This window comes from Limulus polyphemus, unplaced genomic scaffold (assembly GCF_000517525.1).
Source record: "Limulus polyphemus unplaced genomic scaffold, Limulus_polyphemus-2.1.2 Scaffold197, whole genome shotgun sequence".
Lineage (NCBI taxonomy): Eukaryota > Metazoa > Arthropoda > Merostomata > Xiphosura > Limulidae > Limulus > Limulus polyphemus.
In genome coordinates, this window is record NW_013665807.1 from 466,730 (window position 1) to 490,789 (window position 24,060).

General features: G+C 32.1%; 1 protein-coding gene across 1 annotated transcript in view; it reads left to right on the forward strand.

The window, feature by feature from the left end:
- Positions 1–936: 936 nt before the first annotated feature.
- LOC111084998 overlaps positions 937–24,060 on the forward strand; it is a 103,527-nt gene continuing 80,403 nt past the window's right edge. The window contains exon 1 of the mRNA XM_022381879.1: positions 937–1,119. Within this exon, the coding sequence (XP_022237587.1) occupies positions 1,005–1,119 (115 nt within the window). The 5' untranslated portion in view covers positions 937–1,004. The remainder of the gene's footprint in view (positions 1,120–24,060) is intronic.

The following is a 24,060-nucleotide window of genomic DNA, read 5'->3' on the forward strand; positions in this document are numbered from 1 at the left end:
CATGAATAGACAAAAACTGTTACTGATTTTTCATTTGTGCTTTACTTAAGATATGTTTGTCTGTCAATATAGGTTCAAGTAAGTGGTGACCAGATTTTTTACTTTCACAACTGTTTATACTTCTTTATTCATTTCGGAGGATCAACGATTTAATGACAACATTTTTATTTCTGTTGTATCTTTTACAGTTTGTGGCCAAAAAAAGATTTGTCTTGTCAGAAACAATAATATATTAAAATAACCAAGAAATAGAAGCTGAGCTCTACACAAACATGGCAAAACCTTCTAATTAACTCACAATACTACACTTTTAACTGTACTATTTAATATATTCTAAAAAACACAATTTTAGCTCCTGAATAATCTCTAGTATCGTTTTGTTTTTCACCTTATTAATGTTAGCCAGCCAACCTCTCAGTCTACTTGGCGTTCCATTTCTGTCTGTTTGCGTACCTGCAACGTCAGTAAAGATCCTGAATATTCTTGTACAAAAGAATTGTACGTTTAACCCTAAATATTTATATTTATTCCTCATACATATCACGATCAATCAGCTCATCTCTGGAACCGCGACTAACAATGACATGACTATATAGATGGCGCTGAACTTCAAAATCAATGGTTTGTGTTTCAGTGCCCGATGCCCAGCACGCAGATAATTTCACACACAGCAGTATAGCACTTTCTTTTGCAAAGAATAGTTGGTAGTATGTGCTCCCACTTATAGAGAAAAGTTAAAACCTAGCACAACGTAGTGATATTGCGTTTCACTCTCTTACGTAAATCAATACGCATGCCCTTCTTGCTTTCAAAAGAAGTTTGACATCTGAAAAGTATTTGGAGTTTCAATATGACTTACAAACCATTTACTTGGTATAAAATATTTGTTAACATTTATTTTCGACTTTTGTTTTATTGGTAGAGGTATCAACTTATCTCTACAAATAATATAAGGGAAAAACAACATATGCAGTAACCTTTCGTCATTGTTTATAAATATATCAATGGACATGCCTGTTAAAATGAACTTATTAAAAAGCAAACTTGTTGTGTATGAATTCTACCTGGTTTATTTAATCAAGGCTATACTTCTCCATCAAGTACGAAGCGCAGTAGTAGGTAAGCTTCTTACAGTTTTTACAACTTTGTATTTATATTTCTCGTTTAAATGGTTATGTGCATTACCTTTACGAATACGCTATTTTGGGTTTTGGAAATTTGATATGAATATATTGAAGTAGTATCATAAAATGTGACTTTTAATGTATCTTATACGAGACCAGTGATATACATTCGTGCTACTATGTAAATTTTGTTTCATCATTTATAAGCAATATGTATTTCCAGGCTAATCTTTATCACAATTAAAGTTTAAAAATATATCAACTTGCAAATTGAGTAAACAACTTAATTAAAATATTTGTGTTCTTTCTGTCCTTGATCTGAGAAAGAAGAGTGTTTTCTGTGATACAACGTGAGGTTAATCAATTCACTTGTTAGAATATTCTCATAAAGTCTGGAATTAAACCCTGAATACAATAACGGTTTAAGTATTTTACTATCACACGTCCGAGCGGTTTTGTTTCGTTAATAACTAGCGCTTAGGACACCTTACTAATGTAAACATTATATTGAAATATATTATGTTATAATAACAGGTTCGCTCCTTTGAGCTTTTCACAAAATTTCTTTGAAAGACACGGAATAAAAACAGGGGAATATTCCAGAAAAAAAGTACGTACATTCGTTTTGTGAGTTTATCTATATACTTTTTAAACTTTCTCTCCAAAAGAAAAACTATTTTAACATTATGCAGTCATTAAATTAATACTTTATGTTTAGAATATATGAAACAATGTATAGATTATAATGTATATGTCTAGTAAAAAGTAAATACAAATTTTGTTAAGTTTAATTCTTACAAATTTCAGCTTTCAGGAGCACGTTATGTTTTTGCATAGCGTTTAACTGTTTATACTATTCTAGATTGAGAACATTAAATTACAAATTTACAACAACAAACACCTGCAGAATTATTCTGATTTCTTTTAAGCAAGGGTATTGTTAATATTAAAAGGTTAAAATTCAAGGATCTTGTGTATTTATTTAAAATATTAAAATCCATAAAAAACAACGTTTATTAAAATCTATATTTAAACCGATCAACGGTTGTAAAAGTCAATCTACATGTTTCAAAGTAGTTTCACATTATTTTCAAGAGTGGTTTGAATTTCGCGTAAAGCTACACGAGGGTTATCTGCGCTAGCCGTCCCTCATTTACTAGAGAAAGACTGAGGGAAGGCAGCTAGTCATCACAACCCACCGCCAACTCTTGGGCTACTCTTTTACCTATGAATAGTGAGATTAACTGTCACATAATAACGTCCCCAGGGCTGAAAAGGCGAGAATGTTTGGTGGGACGGGGATTCGAACTGCGACCCTCAGAGTGCGAGTCAAACGCCCTAACCACCTGGCCATGACGGGCCTTTCAGAAGTGCGAAAAGCAATTACTTTGTGCTATATTTATTTCAACTTTTGGTTTATTTGATATTTGACTAATTTTTTTCAATGGTGTGTAAATGGCGACAATATTTTTGTTTTGTTTTCTGAATTTATGAAAAATTTGATATGATAAACCTGGTAAAAACATTTCTTTTTTATCTATTTCATGATATGTTGATTTTAGTTTACTTTTTATTCCACATATATTTTGTTAAATTTCCTCACGGCTCTATCTACAACAAGAGGCAACAAACCTCTATCTCATGCTACATGTTTAATAAGTAAGATCTGCTGAATTAGGACATAGTTTTAAAGACCTGTAAACAGAAAAGTAAACAGAAAAAGTTTACGATAGACTGCAGTCTTTAATTTATTTTTGTTTATCTTAACAAGTACGTCCAAAAACGGTAAGGTGTTATCGTGCCGCCACACCAAGAACCACGTCACCCAGTTCGCAAAAAATGTCAGCTTATGTTTGTTTACATGTAAATTATACTGGTCATATCATCCAGTGAGAAAAAACAGTTAATTTGGCTTAACCGAATAATATGACTGCTATGAAGCAGTGAAACACAGTAAAACAGAACTTGATCTTAAATAAGGAAGAAGGTTTAGAAAATGAAAAAGTATGTAGATGGCGCAATTTTCCTTTTTTAATCGCAAACTAGTAGTTACATGACCATGGTTTTGTACTTATATAGCCCAAAATAGATAATATGAAACCACGTTGAATTACATACAGTGACTTTTATAACAGTTTATTCGTTTAAATAAATATTTTAACTGTGTATTATAAAAGGATGTTCGTTTGTGGATTTTAATATTTTAAGAGTATTGTTGTTAAAACTTTAGAAAAATAAATGTGGATAATGCCATTCATATATTTATATTAATTGTTTTATGTTCATCACTGTTTTAAAGCCAATGTGAATAAATATATATCACTCGCACTCGTAACACAAAAGGGAGAAAACAAAGGCTTTGTTATTTTTTGAATGAAATAACTGTGACGGATTTATTTTTCTATATTTATTTTAATATCGATGCTTGCTTAAATTAAATTTATATTTAGAAATGTACATAACCTGTACTGTTAAATATGTATTGCGAAACTCCCGTCTATTCTCTAAAGTTGTAGAAGATTCTCGAGTGTAAGAATCAACAATATATGGCTAGTGTTAGCGTCAGTATTGTTACTGAAAAACTGAAATGTCGAGAAACTCTCCACACGCCTATAAGTATAACCAACGCGACGCGCCAAAAAATAGTGTATATTATTGGTTTGATGTAGTTGGTATTTTATAAACCTCGGGCGCTATAATTGTGATTAACGCATATTAGTTGGAAAACTTAAGATATTTGACCAGGAACATTTATAAATTTATAAAATTATAAACCATTTAACGTCATTGGATTCAATCGGACATTGGTACTTTTACGAAGATATTATATAACTTCAGCAAGAACTACAGAGCTAACTAGCTCCCTATTAAATGAATTGTACCTACGTCAACTCGAAATTAACTCGCTCATCATGAACCCTTGATACCATATCAAGGAAGTTCCAGACTAAAAAGAAGACATTATATTGCTTGTAAGTTTGTAAAACTTTTAAATATAAATCATTGTTTGTAATAACTATATGTAATAACTGTTATTGTAAATTTTATTATTGCTTGTATATTAAAACATATTTGTATAAAACAAAGTGTATCAATCCTGTTGGCAAATTTCATAAACTGACTATATATCTGGTTTTATTTAATGACTAAATTTAAAGTATCATTTAACTCTATTTCAGAGACAAAATTCGTTCTAATTTAAAATTTATAACATAATTCAATTTATGGAGACCATCAGATGCGCCAACTTCAGAAGACTGGGCTGTAGTTTACCAAATCGTTGTTCCCAAAGCATATCGTTCTGAAATATTGAAAATTACCCATGAATTCACCATGGGAAGTCATGTAGGCGTCAAAAAGACATGTGACAAAATTATGAGACTTTTTTTTTGGCCAAAAGTTAGGCAAGACGCTTCTCAGTTTTGTAAAACTTGTCATACCTGTCAATTGGTCGGAAAACTTAACCAGAAAATTCCTGTTGCTTCTTTGCAACCTTTCCCAACTTTCGAAGAACCCTTCAGTGGTGTGATTGTTGATTGAGTTGAACCTTTACCAAAAACTCGATCAGGGAATCAATATTTGTTGTCTATCATGTTCGCATCCATTCGATTCCCTTGAGCTATCCCTTCGTGAAACAATTCAGCCTAAAACATTTCTAAGGCATTGATAATTTTTTTTTAACTTTTGTTGACTTGCCGAAAGAAATTCAGTCTGATTTGGGATCAAATTTTATGTCAGGATTGTTTCAACAAGTTGTTTATCAGCTCGATGCTAAACAGATCAAATCTAGTGTGTATCATCCAGAATAGCAAGGTGCTCTTGAGAGATTCCGTTCTACCTTGAAATATATGATGTGGACTTACTGTCTCGATAACAAGGATTGTTGTTCATGAGTCAGTTCAGCAGTCGTTAGGGTTTAGCCCGTTTGAGCTGGTATTTGGCCATTCAGTGCGTGGTCCTTTGAAGTTGCTGAAGAAACAATGGTTTGAAGATAATCCGAAAGAAATGCACTTATTGGATTACGTTTCCAAGTTTCGGTCCAAACTCTTACGTGCTTGTGAATTGGCTCGAGAAAATTTGAAGTCAGACCAAGTTAAAATGAAAAATATTTATGACCGCAAGGTTGAAGAGCACAAGTTCCATCCTGGTGACATGGTTTTAGCATTTTTACTCACTATGGAACATCCACTCAAAAAAAAAAGAAAAGAATAAAGAACAAGAAAAAAAAGAGAAAGAAAGAATGAATGAAAAAGAAAGATTATAATGTTATTTGTATTGACTGTGTTATATTCCGTCATGATCATTCAAGTGGTATAATTCTTTGAATAATGTATAATATTTAATTTATTGTTGTCCATATATACATATAATAATTTAGTTAAAAATTGTCTAACGCCTATTTTCAATTCTCCAAGGATCCCTGAAGATAATATGAAACCACGTTGAATCACGTGTAGTGACTTTTAGTAACTGTTGATTTGTTTAAATAAAGATTTTAATTGTGTATTATAAAACAATGTTCGTTTATGGATTTTAATATTTTAAGATTATTGTTGTTAAAACTTTAGAAAAATAAATGTGGATAATGCCATTCATATATCTATCTTAATTTTTTTATGTTCATCAGTGTTTTAAATATGAATAAATATATATCACTCGCACTCGTAATACAAACGGGAGAAAACAAAGGCTTTGTTCTTATTTGAATGAAGTAACTGTGACGGATTTATTATTCTATATTTATTTTAATATCGATGTTTGCTTTAATTAAATTATATTTAGAAATGTACATAACGCATACTGTTAAGTATGTATTGCAAAACTCCCGCCTATTCTCTGATGTTGTAGAAGATTCTCGAGGGTAAGGATGAACAATATATGTGTGTATGTATACGCTAGTGTTAGTATCAGTATTGTTATGTAAAAACTGAAATTTCGAGAAACTTTCCACACGCCTGTAAATATAACCAACACGACGCGCCAAAAAAGAGTATCTATTATTGTTTTGCTATAGTTGGTATACTATAAACCTCAGAAGTTATAAGTGTGGATAACCATTATTAGTCGGAAAACTTCAGATATTTGACCAGAAACATTTATATATTTCGAATATTATAAACCATTCAACTTCAGTGGACTCAATCGGACATTAGTATATTTACCTACATATTACCTAACTTCAGCTGTAAAAGAAACTCGACCTGTGATCAGCGAGAACTACAGAGCTAGCTAACTCCTGTTAAGTAAAATGTCCTTACTTCAACTCGAAATTAACTATTTCATCGTGAAACCTCGATAAGATATCGTTACAAACTAGAAATAAGAATTTATATTGTTTGTAAGTTTCAAAACTTTTAAATATAAATCATTGTTTATAGTAGCTGTTTGTAATAACTCTTATTGTAAATTGTATTGTTGTTTGTACATTAAAACATATTTGTATAAAACAAAGAACACTGTGTGTGTATCAGTCTTGTTGGATACATATCGACATTTATTTAACTACTAAATCTAAATTACAATTTAACTCAGTTTTAGTCAATTTTAAATTGTAATACGTAACAAACATTATTGGACTTCTACATGTTATTTCTAGAATAGTTGACTCTTCTTCTTCTTCTGAATAGTCAACTATTCGAAAGAGATTGAGTTTTGGTTCTCGTTTTGAAAATATTACAACTTTTGTAGGTGATCCTGTGTGCTACGTACTTGACCTGTATATGTAATAACTGTTATTGTATAAAACAAAGAAACTGTGTGTATCAATCTTGTTGGCAAATATCATAAATTAGAGATATATCGGCATTTATTTAACTAGTAAATTTAAATTATCATTTGCTCGATTTCAGACCATTCGAAATTGTAATACGTAACATAACTTTTAATACGGAGCCATTCTCTCATGTAGACCAAGTTAACAGTTTTGACATAATTCAAATATGGAAAAATGTTTTACGTATATTAGTTTTCTTCTGTGGAAGACACTATATCAACCACGGTTTCTGATATCAAAATATTAAGTTATATATTACACGATAAGACAAAATTTTACAGCTTCAGAGGCATTCCTGTGATTACGTTTTGAGAAACAAGTGCATTAAAATATATTTCTTGCGTGTCCGTTTGAGGTTTTTTTGTCATACATATGTTAAGTACTGCATCGTAACTTTGGTAATAAATAGATAAGGAAAGAAAGACATTTCAGGTATCTTAAAAAAGTAAATACCATTTGTTTTGGCTTGTTTTACGTAATTTGTGGCAAACTGAAAACGTTATCTGTATAAACATATAGACAGAGAGATTGATAAATAGATGAGTTGCGACGTCCGTGATGCCTATACGACTGTTTAAAATACCAAACAGGCAATCTTTGAGTTTCATATACATTTGTATTACCATAGGACATGGCATAAGAAATTGCTCACGCAAAATAACTGTTATTTCTTAAGCTTGAAAAACAGATCTGCTTCAAATTAAACAGTTAACATTTATAACAAGAAGTACTGTAGGAACTGACGTCACATAAAATGTGTTAATATTGACTGCAAATATTTTCCAAAACATTTTATGGCTTGGTTTCATCAAGCTTACGTTACTCAAAATTTAAGTTTTTATAGTGGTCACCTCAATGGTACTAAAACACGTTAAGTTATATAACTCGAAACAAATAATTGTTTTCAGTTGTTCTTCGTAAACATTTGGAATAGTTTTATCCATATAAATATAAAGTAAATACAAAATTTCATTAATAACCTGGAAAAAACTACGGGTACATTTAGTGATATTATATTGAATACTCTTCCATGTATAGAGAAATATAGCGGTATTTTAGGAACAGTTACATATTCCATGGAAAAACATTCAGTAATATTACATTAGCTCTTAGAACATTTATGAAAAAAAAACATTCATTAATATTAAATTAGCTGTTAGAAGATTTAGAAACATTTCACCTCTATATTATGTGTTATACGTTTATTGTTTATGACGCCATATTAAAATTGATAAAATCTTTCATGTGAGAAGAATTACTAATATATGCATAACTTAGTGTAGTTTGTACTGATATAAAGTTTAACAAATTTACAAACTTCAAGTATAACTGCAAATAAAGTTATGTTTCAATAAATATTCGGATTTTAGTACAATCTAACATTACTTGATAGGTCCAGGACCTAAAACACATATTTGAATGAAACTAGAATCAATAAATCATCGACTAGATAAATAACATTATATTATTATTATGTTCTAGTCAATTCAAACTAACACTTTCATTGTAAAAATGATCCAAAATGACAAGTATTAGCTAATAACAGCAACAAGATATGTATAACTACTGTTTTTTGTAAGAATAGTTTGTTATAATTGTAACTTCTAGAGATCAGTTCAAAATAAAATAGTAATAAAGGGGCCTAAGTTTGGACGAAACTCTTTCAGTACTCACACATATAAAAATGAGCATTTATGTTTGAATAAAGTTGAAAACGTAGAACGCATTAATTTGGGTTTTAGCTATAAGCCCTTGCTATGTAAAAACTATATTGCATGTGAAATCCAGGAAATGCCCAATTCCATTCTTAAGAAACGCACGTGCTGAAATTTATTTTATGTTACTGCTTTGATCTTATATTATACATTTGGTTTTTGTTCTAATTTTGTACTAAAGACGTGAAAAATGAAATACATTTCTATTATCTTTAAAGGAATCTGATTAGTTTCAAAGTTATTGATCAATTTTACAGTATCCTGAATAGCGTAGCACGTTTCTAGTTTCTTACGTTTGATCCTACCATCTACTAACTTATCAATGTAACTAGTACAATATTACAAAATAGAGTGAACATGGTTTTGTATTATTTCTCAATCAGGATTCCCTTAGTATACATTAAAAGGATCAGTCTTACATAAGTTCCTACAAATATAATGATAATCGGAGCTCAAGTTTTTCGGATGTGGTACTTTACTTAACTATTTAACTTCAAAATGTATCTGCCGAAAGTAATAACATATATTTTTGGTTTCAATAATTATTTCCACATTTTCCTCTAGACAAAACTTAATAAATCTCCTCTGTAATGCAAACGTTTTATAACAAACAGTGACATTAAAGTATAAATCATGTAACGAATTTATCATTATGTATTTATTTTTAATATGAATGTTCTTTGGATTGAATTTGTATTTAGAATTATGCCTGACTTGTAGTATCAGATATGTGTTGCGCATAACGAACTTGTTATATATTTATTTTAATGTCAACGTTTTTTTCGAATTAGTTTATATTTGAGGGCGTGTCTAGCTTACCGTGTTAGTTAGGTATGGCGAAACTCCCGACAATTTTCCAAGATTGTAGAATATTCGTGAACACAAGAATCAACAATATAGCCACTTCCGTAACCGGTATTATCAGAAGTTTCTAGAAAATGTGTATCGCCTATAAAAAAAAGCAGGGCAACGCACCAAAAAAAGAGAAAAAAACAGAGAAGAGAGGGGAGAGCTAATATACAAGTCTGCTAGGAAACTGTTATAACCGTGTGTACACGATAATCCGTGATTTTGCTAACCCTTACCAACCGGAAAATATACGACATTTGGCCAGGAACAGCTATAGATTTAGAACGTCAATGAATTCTCATCAAACGTTAGTATCTTTCGAAAAATATTGCTGGTTTCTCATCGGACATTAGTTGTGTTATGAAAGTATTATCTTACTTTGATGTTCCAACAATTCCATGCCTGACAAAGTTAGCTTGCTCCTCGGCAATTGTATGTAAATCGCTGGATATCAAGGAGACTCTGAACTAGAAAGACGATTATAGGTTATTTGTAAGTTAGTGAAATTTCTGTTTATGAAACTTTGTTTGCAATAACTAATCGTAATAATTGCCATTGTAAATTATACGTATTTGTGTCAAAACAAAAACGGTGTGAATCAATCTTGTTGACAAATAGCGTAAATTAAATAAAATATCGGCATATTTCTAAACACTAAATCCAGGGTACAATTGAACTATTGAAAGTTAAATTATTTAACGCAGCTTCGGATTATTTCAAATTCTCAATACGTAACAATCAAACAGGTAACAATGACAATATAGTATAAATCATACATGTAACAATGGATTTAAAATATGAATAATCCAGGCAACAATGGATTTAAAATATAAATAATACAGGTAACAATGACATTAAACTACAAATCATACAAGTAACAATGACATCAAAGTATAAATCTTATATGTAACAATTACATTAAAGTATAAATCATCCATGTAACATAACAAACAGTTACATTAAGGTATAAATTATGCAGGCAACAATGAGATTAAAGTATAAATTGTACAGATAATATGTAAAATATGATTTATTCTTATAGAGGGGGGATGCCTACACGAAAGTAGTCATACAGTATCTGTTTAGAAAATCATAAACAACATATTTCTCTTAAGTCAAGGAAAGCATGAAAGACAATTAATTGAATAATTATTACAAGCAGCAGAAAATATGATGTTTTATTTATTTGAATATGCTTTGGAACAGTGAACAAATACTTCTTATATATTGCAATTAATTAGTTGCAAATTGACTTTAGTTAACATGTATCTGTTTTTTTAAATATTATATATACAGTTTCTATATTTCGTTACGCTAAAAATAATTTTGTTTTTATTAGCTTTTCTCCAAACAATCCTTTAATTAACCTGAGAACGGAGAAACGCACAATCAACAGATTTAACACAATTCATTATTAACCTCATGGAGGTCCAATAGGCGTCAAAGACTTTGCTTAAATTCGTTTTCTGAAATAGCACGTTCGTATATCACAAAACAAAAAACTAATTAAAATAAGAGGGGAAGACATTGTAAACATGTTCTTAAGCCTATTGGCTATTATTATGTTTGTTATATCTTCAGTTTTCACTCACATTTAGTTCAACCTAAACTCTAAACCACTACTGAATAAACACACATAATATTTGTTTGGTTTTTAATGCAAAGTTTCACATTAGGGTATTTTCTTTCTGCCCCCTGTGGCGAATTGAAACTCATGTTTTAGTGCTGACCCACCGAAGAACCATATGCAAGGCATAGAAACTTCGATTTTGTCCCTATTACATTGCAAACAGTTCCAATTTAATAGCTCTGGGTTAAGCATGTATAAATTTGAATTAATGGCATGGTTTCTAAACTGTTTAGGTTTATTTTTTGAATATTCAGATTTGAGTCTAACCTACACTTTCATTTATATCGATAATGACTTGAAAAATTTGATACTTTAAATGACGCTTCATTTATATAGTATTTACGTCAAGCGTAAATGTCACGTTAAATACAAAGTTAATCTCTAATTAATAAAATCAACAGGTGTGATATACAAAAGAGTTGTAGGTACCGTATTTCAAAGAAGTCTAATCTTTTAAATCAACGCTAGACATATAAACTATATATGGATAAATGTAGCTATGAAAAATATTATCAAGAACGTAGAATATAGAAACAAACTACCATTGAATAAAAGAAACGTGTACGAAAGTCAATTTTCACTGCCATTATGACTTTAAAAAAGCTATATCTTACTACATTATCAATGTCACTGCAAACAAGAGGGAATCCTCAATAGCCGCGGCTGTAATTAGATCTCAAATCGGTCATGAGCTAAAAGTTTGTACTTGAAAAAAAAAAACTCAAAGACATTCTATGAGCCTCTATGTCGCGGCTACAAATATAAGTGGAGCAGTATTATAAATAAAATTTAAACAAATATACATTTAATACATAATACAATCTGTAATTTGTTTAGAGCTTTGAAAGTGGCAGTTTTTATAAGCCAATTTATACGTTATATCGTCATAAGGTTATAAATAACTTACGTAAACAATAAAATTTCACATTACCCGATTACGTTATTTATTAGATTAGCAGTAGAAAATTTTCAACTTATTACACATCATCATCATACATAATAAAACTAATAAAGTGTTATCTATAACATACTGATAAAAAAGTCAATAGATTATGCAGTATTATTAGAAGAGTTTCATACTCAGTAAAGTATATATAATTACTTATTTGTTTACTTCAGAATGTCTACGAGAGGTACACAAATACCTAACTACACATAGCCGTTCCTAATTTTCAATGAAGCTAGTAAACAGCACCTGTCACCAACTTTTGTGCTACTCTTGTCTGATCGAATGTTGGGACTTGGCCGTCTCTCTTTATAACGTGCCTAAGTCTCAAAATAAAGAAACTTTTCTCGCACTACACGATTTACAGTCCAGACCCATTATGTAAACTGTGAAGTTGATAATGCTCTGTACCAGTAAATGGATATTTATCTGTAGTCTAAAGGAAAAAGTACAGTATATGGGTATGACACGTGGGCTAAACAGTCAGGTCGGAAACACGAAGCCTCAAGCATAGCTGTCCCATATTTATAATAAAACAAATGAAGGTAAAACTGTCATAAGCATTCGCAGCCTACATGACTCCTATTAAGCGAATAACGTAATTAATTGTTACTTTAATAACACTGCCTCAGCTAATAGTGTGAAACGTTTTCAGCGGCATATATGGAGCTTCACATGTACTAGGCTATGCCTGTAGATATAGCTATGAAACAGTTGCAAGTGATATTTGTGATCATTATTATATCTGTTGAAAAACACACAAAATACCAGATTTTCTAACAATCTCTTATATATATATATATCCGATTATTTTAGATTGAGAAGTAAAATAAGAAAATTAGATATCAAAATTTTTGTATTGGGTTAAAACACGTTATGGCATTAAATTAGATTTTACTTTGCATTTTAAAAGAAATATTCAGCACACTAGTAACAACTGTATTAGTTAAACTAATATCTTTTTTTTTAAAAATACATTCCGTAGCATTGTATAAATAATATTACGAAACGTCTTTTTAGAAGATAAAATAAAAGTGGGGCTATATGTTTTATAAACCAGAGTAATCATAATTTTTTAATGAGAATATTATATGTTTGTCAGATGTAAGGAAAAATTTTTGATATTGACCATACACTGGAAAAAAAACTGATTTCTCTTTTTCACATATGCATATTGTACTTTGGATAAGTAATAAATAATAGTGTTAGTCTACCCAGAGACTCATCGGTAAATCTTCCGATTTATAACGTTAAAAAACTATGTTTTGGCTATCGTGCTGTGCAGCAATATGTCCATTGTGTATCTTTAATCTTAAAACACACACCGAAAGTGTTAGACATCGCCATTATATGAAATTATTAAGAAAAGTTATTTTTTCCTTACATTTAACCCTTTCGTTTACAATACATAAAATATTGAATACTTATTTAAACAAATATTTCCATTTTTTGTATTACATTTCTTAATAACTTACAATATTTTCTTTAAACAAAAATACATCGTCAAGTTAACTCGACTGTCGAATTAAATAATATATGATTAGTGTAAAGAGGAAACAATATTGTCTTCAATAAATATATAAAAATGATTTATATATCTGAGTGTATGCTAAGTATAGTATTTAATACATAGTAATAACTAAACGTTATCGGTTTTTCTATAAATACAAGAAACAGAAGTATTTGGGTTTTAACTGAATAAGAAGGATATGCATTAAAAAGAAAAATACCAGCAATTTCTAAGGATTTTCTCTCTCTCTCTACATATATACGTGTGTGTGTGTAATTTGGATACTGTGGCTATTAGAGACATAACGTATCTCTTAATGAATCTACTCATTTATAAAATTAAATGCACAAATGAACTCTGTAGTAGAACTATAAAATCATCAATGTGTTAATCTCTTTACAATATTACGGATAGGATAAAAATCGCCATGTCTTATAACATTTAATTTCGTAATTCATATAACTAGCCTTTAAATATATTTGTAATTATTTGTTTCCAATATGTAGTTTAAGCACATTTCACAATCGATGTAATGAATATATTATTCAGTTTTATATTGTAACTTGAAGGTATTGGTATGATAGGTTTACAATGTTACAAAATATAATAATTAATAAGTTTTCATCAAAGTATGTTGTTAATTGTACATAAATCAAAACAAAGAAGAAAAAAAAAAAACAGTTAACTGGCTCCCAACCAGCTTCGAACTGAGAATCGCCTACTTACGATCTCAAACTTTTAAAGTGGTTTCACATGACATTGTAACTCAATGTAATTTAGTATTTTTTTTTTAAGTAAGCTTTTTCAACTGTATTATGGATGTGCTAAAATCCACATCACGCATAAAAAATTTCTTCCATACTAAAGATCTCCTTCCCATTCCTTATTGTTCTTGGCTTGTCTATCTTTACACGTGTGGAGACTGTAAGGCCTCCTATATTGGCAAAACCAAACGCCATTTAAAAGTCAGAGCCTATAAACATATGTGAATTTCCATTAAAACGCAAAAAAAATTGAATAACCCCTGTGTTTCCTCTATACGCCAACACAGTGAAGAAACAGGACATCAACCTATACTATCAAATTTCTCTATCCTCTGCAAATCTAATACTGACCTGGAATTATTGATCAAAGAAACCCTCCACATCAAACAGCACTCTCCAACTCTGAACAACATGCAGTCTTCATTTAAACTATACATTTTATATGTTCGTATTACTAATTTTTCGTTTGTTTTTTCGCTGTAATTTCTTTCTGTAGTTTCTCCCCATGATTACTGTTTAGTGTTTTATTTGTTTAATTATCGTTATATTTAGCAACTGTACTTTGAAAATGTATAAAGAATGATGTAAATTCATTTTATTCTGCTTTAGATACTGAAGGTGGAATCTGATAGAATTCCGAAACGTTTACCCATGTCCCTTTTTTTGTCAATAAACAATGTTGTATATTGTAAGTGTCGTAATCTTGTTTATAATCAAATGTGGGATTTATTAAAAGAGGTATGTGTCGGTGTTACTTAAAATAGTTATAACTTTTATGTGTGTGGCATCTTTCATAATAACAAAGCATTTTCCCTTATCTGAAGGTTTTATTATTTTTTACTTCTTTAGTTCTACAAAGAATATTACGTTCCTCTGGTGCAGTATTGGGGTTTTCAGTGTAGCTTTACGTTGTTGTAGTGACGTTTATTAAAAGACGTTTTACACGAACAACAGAACTTTCAAACGCCTTAGAAACTTTATGTGGTTGTATTGTAGAGGTGTCAAACGGATATTTGAATTCACATTGGCTCTCACTTTCTGAAATATAGGTATACAATCTGGAAAAGCTGATTTTCATCATTAGCACGGATTAATAATCGAACTGACGCTATTATAGAACAAGAGAAACAAGAATGTAGTTATCGTCTAGATAAAAAAAATCCAAAATTCACTTGAAATTAACACTAATATCAAAACTAAGATGACAAAAAACACCTAATGTTAATCGCAAAGAAAGTTTGTTTCAGAGCAAAGCCACATTGGGTTATTTGCTGCGTCCACCACGGGAAACCGAACCCCCTATTGTAGCTTTGTAACTCCGTAAATTTAACGCTATCGCACCAGAAGGCTCATCGTGAAGAACAGTATCTTGTAATTGAGAAACAACGTAGTACTTCTACTTAGTGGTTTGCTATTTTATCTATAGGTACGAAGTCTGTGTTCCCGACCAAACCACCAGAAGATACAAAACTGAAATTATGCTTGAGTTATAGAAATGTACCTACTCATTTATGTGGTCTGCCTTCATTGATTATAAAACAATCTCTTTCTTGTTTAATCTAAAAGGTAATCCAACAACTATTATCTTATGTTCCAGCTCTACAGAGTAATTCAAATAATCTTCTTTGCAAGCTAGAATATTTCAAATCCAGCAAAACGTATTCCTTTTTAGCCTATACGTAGTTTATCTCTTCTCATCAATGTCTATCCATGAATGGTTATTCGCAATAATGAATACCGTAGAGAAACTGCCCTGGACCTTTTTAGTATTACACCGGAACTATTAGAGCGATGCTGTCACTATATTTTCATTAAGAGTTATTTTCAGTTCCACCAAAATATATACAGACATACAAATAGTTGCTACTGGGAACAGATTTTCCTATAGTGTTCATACACATTTTACAGAATAACAACAACAAGCACGAACTTCAAGTCTACAAAAATAAGGTGGTTCTGGTATATAGATCATAGTATTGGGATTTGGTCTTCATCCTTATATATACTAGGAACGTTTCACATATTTCTGGGAAGCTTACATACAAATATAAATGTTATCTTAGAACACTGCTTCTCAACATTTTCCAATATTATTAACCCCAATAATTTTTTCACAACAGCTGACTCACCCAAGTTCGAAAAAAAGACAAAAAAGGACTAAATTAAAATGCAAAATTTCTTTATTACGACTTAAATATACATCAAACTACAACTAGAATAAATACAACAAAAAATAAATGTATTTATGAAACTACAACTAGAATAAATAAAATAACTAATGACTTTTTTTTGCTATTGAATTTGATAATACTCATTCACCCCATCATTCTCATTCACCTTGATTCTGATCTCATTAACCCCTGGGTGAACCATTCACCCAGTTGAGAAGCACTGCCCTAGAACACTTGGCAAGAAATGTCCAACTCTGTCTCTTAGACGTTTTTAATTATTCGCAATGTAAACTTATAACAAGTGGATATAGAAAGTCTTCTTTTACACTTATTTCTACACTTAGGTTCACATCACCCTACTCTTCTGACAAAGGCAGTTATAAAAGGAGAATTTAGGAAGATCAAACGAATTTGTAATTCCAAAGAAAACAAGCTGAAGGGACTCAAATATTTACAGCACACGCTAGAACTGAATAGCTTTACTTCCAAATCATTCAAAGGTGATACACAAATTTAAAAGGAGAACTTTTAGTATTTGTAAACAGGGTGACACACATAACTGTGCGAACTGGACAATCCAATTCATCAGTGAAAGGTTTAAAACAGATTTAAACTCAGTGATACAAAGTTCAGGTTTACGTATAAGACTTGTATAAAACCTGTCAGAACCTTAAAACAGATATTAATACGACGTCAATACAATCAAGACAATGCTTGCAACAATAATAAATCATTAAAGTCGCAGAGCAGAGAATATATGCACAATGGAAACATCATTTATAAATTAATTTGTATATTGCTCAATGAATTTTATTGGAGAAATGCCTCTACATTACACGACATATTTGTTGAACATATAAGAGTCTTAAATCAACTCAAGAAGATACCAGTTCCATTATTTAGAAAAACATGCAAGAACAAAATATGACTACCTTTTTACAAAATAGAAAACCTTGCTTCAACAAATGATCCTCTTGAACGTAAATATAAGGAAACCGTCTTATTTCGTTAAACCAAATTAATAGCGACACAGGATGACCATTATTGGGGTAGATCTCTGATTATTCCTCTCTTGTTAAGTTGGTATTTCTTTGTATATGTCCCTCTTGTTAAGTTGATAGATCTTTGTTTATTCTAATCTTGTTAAGGTGATAAATATTTGTCCATTCCCTTCTTCTTTAGTTAGTAGATCTTCTTTCATTCCCCTCTTCTTAAGTTAGTAGATATTTGCTTATTCTCCTCTTGTTAAGTTGATAGATCTTTGTTTATTCTCCTCTTGTTAAGTTGATAGATCTTTATTCACTCCCCTCTTGTTAAGTTGATAGATCTTTGTTCATTCCCATCTTGTTAAGTTAGTAGATCTTTATTCATTCCCCTCTTGTTAACTTGATAGATCTTTGTTTATTCTCCTCTTGTTAAGTTGATTGATCTTTATTCACTCCCCTCTTGTTAAGTTGATAGATCTTTGTTCATTCCCATCCTGTTAAGTTAGTAGATCTTTGTTTATTCCCCCCCCTCATGTTAGTTAGTAGATCTTGTTTATTCACCTCTCGTTAAGGTGGTAAGTCTTTGTTCATCCCCCTCTTGGTAAGTTAGTAAATCTTGTTTATTCCCCTCTTGTTTAGGTGGTAGATATTTGTTTATTCTTCTCTTGTTAAGGTGGTAGATATATCTTTATTTTTCACTTCTTAAGTCAGTAGATCTTGTTTATTCCCCTCTTGTTAAGGTGGTAGATATTTCTTTATTCTTCTCTTGTTAAGGTGATAGATATTTGTTTATTCTTCTCTTGTTAAGGTAGTAAATCTTGTTTATTCCCCTCTTGTTAAGGTAGTAGATCTTTGTTTATTCTTCTCTTGTTATGGGGGTAGATATTTGTTTATTCTTCTCTTGTTAAGGTAGTAGATATTTGTTTATTCTCCTCTTGTTAAGGTGGTAGATATTTGTTTATTCTCTTCCTGTATTTTTTTTTCCTTTTTAAAGACAAAATATCTCTTTCAAAAAAAATCACTGGTGGTGTACCAATACACTTGTCCATGCTGTAGGCATATCCATTGGGTAAACGACACGAACACTAGCGACCAGAGTGGAATTTACAACCATCTAAAGAGAGACAGTAGTGAGAAGCCTAACATCGAACACTTCAAATTAATAGACTCAGCGACAGATGAATGGACATTAAGGCAAAAGGAAGTGCTACTAATTCCTAACTTAAAACCTTAGCTCAACAACCAGTTAAGAAAAACGCTGCATCTACAACTGTGATAAACTGAGGTGGACAAAGAGTGAAAACTTCGTCGAACAATCAAATCTGATGGCCTTCCTTGGGTGAATAGGTGATATAATCATTTTCAATGTGGTTAAACCACGTCGAATAAAGGACTAGGATGGAGAAATGAATAATTGGTCTGTAACTGTAAAATATATAGTTGAGGGTGTGATGTTATGAGCTGAACAGCATCAGACCTCTTGCAGGAATTTTAAACAGTCTACGAGTATGGTGTTTGAATTGTTGATACAAAAACTACGTTTTTTGAACTACGGGTGAAAGAGAAAAACTCCCAGAAATAACTGATCGGGATTTACTGAACCTAATAATAAACTACACAATTCTTACTTTACTGCCAAAGTTCACCATGCTAGTTATGGAAAAAAGTTTCTATCAGTTTATTCACGGAGTAGTAAAGACAAATAAATTACAAACATTACTAGTAACTCATTTTTAATACCTATGTGAATATTAGTTGTTTGTGGGGAGTAAAAGACAATTGAAACATATCTATATTAAGCCCAACTATCATTTTGGGTTATACAAGATGAACTTTTTATATTAACAATTCCAATACGATCTTTATATCCTTTAACTCTGATTTCTTTGTTTGTTCTTTTTCTTATGTGTTTATATCGGATTGTCAATGTGGTTCTTTGGTTGCTCCTATTGGTTTATAAATGGTTTCCTTCACAGAAGGAGATTCAGCATCCACCACAATCAAACAAATAGTTCGACGTGAAATAGAACCACGTTTGTTTGCCAAATTGTTGTAAGCAATGATTAATCACCAAGCAAGTAAAAGAAAACACAACGATTAAAGATATACTTCATAGAATAATAAACGGATTGTATGCATAGAGCCAACAAATAAAAATAATTAAATACGTCAAATATATTCAAATCTCCAATGTAAGTTTTCTTGCTTGTTCCTTCCTTTATAGTAAACAATGTGATTTTTATTCTTCAACTTTGATTTCTTCATTTGTTCTTTCTCTTCTGTGTTTACATTGGATTGCAACCGTTGCACATTTCGTTTTCCATGTACGTTAACATTAACCTCAGAGATAACCCCTTAAAAAAATAAGGGCTAAGAAAATCGTTAGTACATAAACAATATCAAAACCTATACATCATATACTATTGTAATATAAAAGTGTAAAACTTTATAGAAACCAAGAAATTTAATGTAGTAAAAATGTTTTCCTAATTTAAAATTACTTTTATTATAAAAACAATTCTATAAACTAAATTGTTCATGAGGAAGCTTTGATTTATAAATTGAATTTGTGGTTATGGATTTCTATAACAATTCTCCATAATAAAATTGGATTTTTAAACAAAACGGTACCTGGTGCAGATGCGGGCTAAATGGACAGGGAAAAGACTCCTAGGATTCAGGTTAGTCGTCAACATATTTGAGGTACTGGCCAGAGGGAAGGCAGACAACAACACCCGCTGTTACAATTTACTCACGTCTTCAGCCTCATTTCGTTCGAACCGAAGCCTGACAAGAACTCAAACAAAAGTTTTAAAATTGTCGAAATTGCAACCAAAAGCAACAGTTGAAATTATTTTCTACAATATATCAAAGTAAGTTCATGTAAAATTCTCCCTATAATGAAACTAATTTGACACTGAAATACTTATTTTGCATCTAATCGATCATTTTTAGTGGAACCTGTGTATGCTGACAGATAATCAGTGGGGATCCAAGTGGAACCTGTGTATGCTGACAGATAATCAGAGGGGATCCAAGTGGAACCTGTGTATGCTGACAGATAATCAGAGGGGATCCAAGTGGAACCTGTGTATGCTGACAGATAATCAGAGGGGATCCAAGTGGAACCTGTGTATGCTGACAGATAATCAGAGGGGATCCAAGTGTGAAGAATAAAAAGAAAAAAAACGAAAATCAATATCAAATAAACACCACTTTCTTGGATAAAAGGCAGTTAATATGCATACAGGTTTTTCTTATATTCTTGTGGTATCTGAAAGAATAGAGAGAATATATCCACCCAATAAATGGATTTTTGTATTTAAAATGAGTTTATAAAATATGCCTATGTGTAGAGTTCAGTTACTTCCCACTCGTTAAAGGCAACATACAGTGTTGCATGAAAATCAAAACATTCGTCGGAAGTTTATGTTCGTTTTCCGTGCAAACTGCACAATGGATTATCTGCGTTGTGTCCGTGGCGGGAATCTAGCCTCGACTTTATAGCATCATATTTACGAAGGGTACCATGGGAGATATTTGAGAATAGAATATGTATTATCACGTGTTTTCGTAACTTCGTTAGTGATCTAGCTTATAAGAAAATTATTTTTCCTTAAATGTACGAATAAGACTTTTTCTTTCTAAATATATGCAAACTTTTCAGTTGAAATGGGCGCAAGTTAGATGTTCGATTTTTAAACGGGTAAAAAGACAAGAGGTTCCATAAAGGAACGATTTATCACTATTCCACTAATGTTAGAAGTTTCGCATTTAATATATTAATTGTGTACAATTATGTTTACAAAGTCATGCAAAAATTTAACATTCATAAATATCAATACGAACTGAAACAACTGTTGCTGACATTGTAATATTCAGTAAAACTCATTACAAGAAATGACATTGCAACAACTAGCTTGAAATAAAGCTGCAGTAAAATTATAAGGAATTGATATATTTTACCAGACAATTAGAAGCAACCCATGCAACAAATATAAAGCAATACTCCATATTAAATACACATTCTGTTTCTTACAGTATGATTTGGTAAAACGCTTATAGGTTCGACAGTGTTTTATAACAAGTGTACAATACTTCCATATTAAAATGTAGTCTGTGGAACATAATTCCCACGCAACTTCTATATTAAGGGGTAGTTTGTGAAATGTACGAGAAACTTCCATACTAAAGATGTTCTGGAAAACATGCTGTTTCACGTAATTTCTATAGTAAAAGACAGACTGTGGTCTTGCTGAGACATCATAATTTCTATAGTAAAAAACAGTCTGTGGTCTTGCTGAGAATCATAATTTCTATTGTAAAAGGCAGTCTGTGGTCTTGCTAAGACATCATAATTTATATAGTAAAAGGCAGTTTGTGGTCTTATCTAAGACATCAGTGCAGTATCTATCAACTGTATTTAATATCTTAAAATATAGTTTGTACGTAACGGGTGTACTGAATTCAACTTGAAATCAGCTGTTCTCCGGAAATTTTCTAACGTACAGGTGAAGGACGCTAGAAGTACACTCTGGGACCATTGTCGATTCACTTGGCGATTCACCTGAACGGCGTGATGGTAAAACCCGTACTGTAAAAGAGGCACACTTGCATGATATTTTGGAGGGAATTTCAAAGCTAAAAAGAGCCGAGAAACTACCGTGTATTGTTTTTAAGGCTAAAGACTTGCATCTTGTGCCACGATTTCCCCCCTGAGGAACTCAACGTTGTTTTGCTAATCGAACGTGTTAGTCAGTTGGAAGAGACTGTGACTTGTATGATAAAAGCTGTCGAGCAGACGGTTGAAGAAAACGTTGCCATTAAAGCAGTGTTGAACAAGCGTTTGCATAAACCTGCAACGCATGACGTAAGTACTTCAGCCACTGCTGACATCACACCCGTGGTGACCAAAATACATACTGGTGAGAAACCGGGCTGTGATTTACGAGTTGACTTGCCTGAGCTTACCGCTACATCAAGCGCGAGCTCTGCCAAATTTTCTAAACGGAAGAACAAGAAGAAGGCCCAACTGTGAAAATTTGTTGAGTACTATTAACTCTCAATTGTCTCTTGCAGAAAACACTTTCGGGGACTTCAGGCTTCCCAAAGAGCAGGAGAGACGGAAGAATCGCCGTGAACGACAAAGAAAAGTCGTAATTGGTACGGGTGAGGATTTTCGTACTCTCACTGGAGGACCAAGTCCCGACAGGGATTTATACGTCACTAACGTTTCTAACGAAGCGAAAGTTGAGGAAATCTGTGCTTTTGTAAAATATAACGATTGTTACGTAATAGATCTACAGAAAGTTTTACCAGACAACTGGCGTTATCAAGCTCTTCCTCTCACTGTTTCCAAAAAGGATTTTGATACACTGAATCAACCAAGCTGGCCAAGTCAAACGATACTACCCGCCTGTCAAACCAATGCGTGACAAAGACTCCGTAACTGCTAGTAGTTAGTCATGTCCTGTCTGATTATGTTATTGTTAATAATGTCTCTTACTTTTGCATCATATAACTGTAAGGGCCTTGGGCCCAGAAAGATTGACCATATTCGTGAGCTGACTCGTAACCACGACTTAATCTTTCTTCAAGAACACTGGCAGTTAGCTAGTCGACTGTCAGTACTTACAGAAAACACCACTGGGATTTCCTCGCATGGTATATCAGCCATCATGACTCTCGTTTGCTCGTAGGGAGGCCACATGACGAATGTGGCATCTTGTGGCGATCTCCTCTGCGACTTGTCATCACACCAATAGAGTGCTTAAACGATCGTGTTTGTGGAGTAACAGTGTCGTTACCCTCGGTTGAGCTGTTATTTGTCGTACTGAATGTTTATATGCCTATGGATTCCACTGGTAACATGGATGAATATGTTTCTGCACTACGAGATCTCTTCTGTATATGCCATATAAATAGATATGACAGGATTGTCTTCGGTGGTGACTTTAACACGGACTTCAGCCTAAGTAGCTCACCTCACACGTTAGCGTTGGAAAGGTTCCTACAGGACCAGGAGTTATGTCTGACCAGATCATACACCGATGAACATGCATCTGATTGTCATACCTAAAGGTGCAATATGTCATGACGTGGATAATTTTTCGAATCATAGTGTCATTTCCCTTTCTATGGTTGACTCATCCTCAATAGAACGACTTGTACCTGCAGACGTCACTACACTGCATCTCAGATTCAAATGGGATGAGGCTAAGCCTGAGTCAATTGAAGCCTATCAGAGCTGACTGAGGAAACATTTAGATAATGTCCGAATACCGAGCGAGGTAATTCATTGTAATAAGGTTAACTGTAAACATCATGAGGCATCGATAGAAGACTACCATGATAAGCTGGTTAAAGCCTGTATAGACTCTAGTTTGAAATATATACCACGTGCTCGCAGTAACAAACCTTCTGTGACTAGCTCGAACGACGAGGTGAAACCCGTGCATGAAAATGCACTCTTCTGGCATTTCATCTGGAACGAAATGGGAAAACCAAGAGTTGGGCTAATTGCCCAGATACGAAGAGGTACTCGTGCAGAGTATCATCGTGCGGTAAAACGTGCCAAATCCCAAGCAGATCA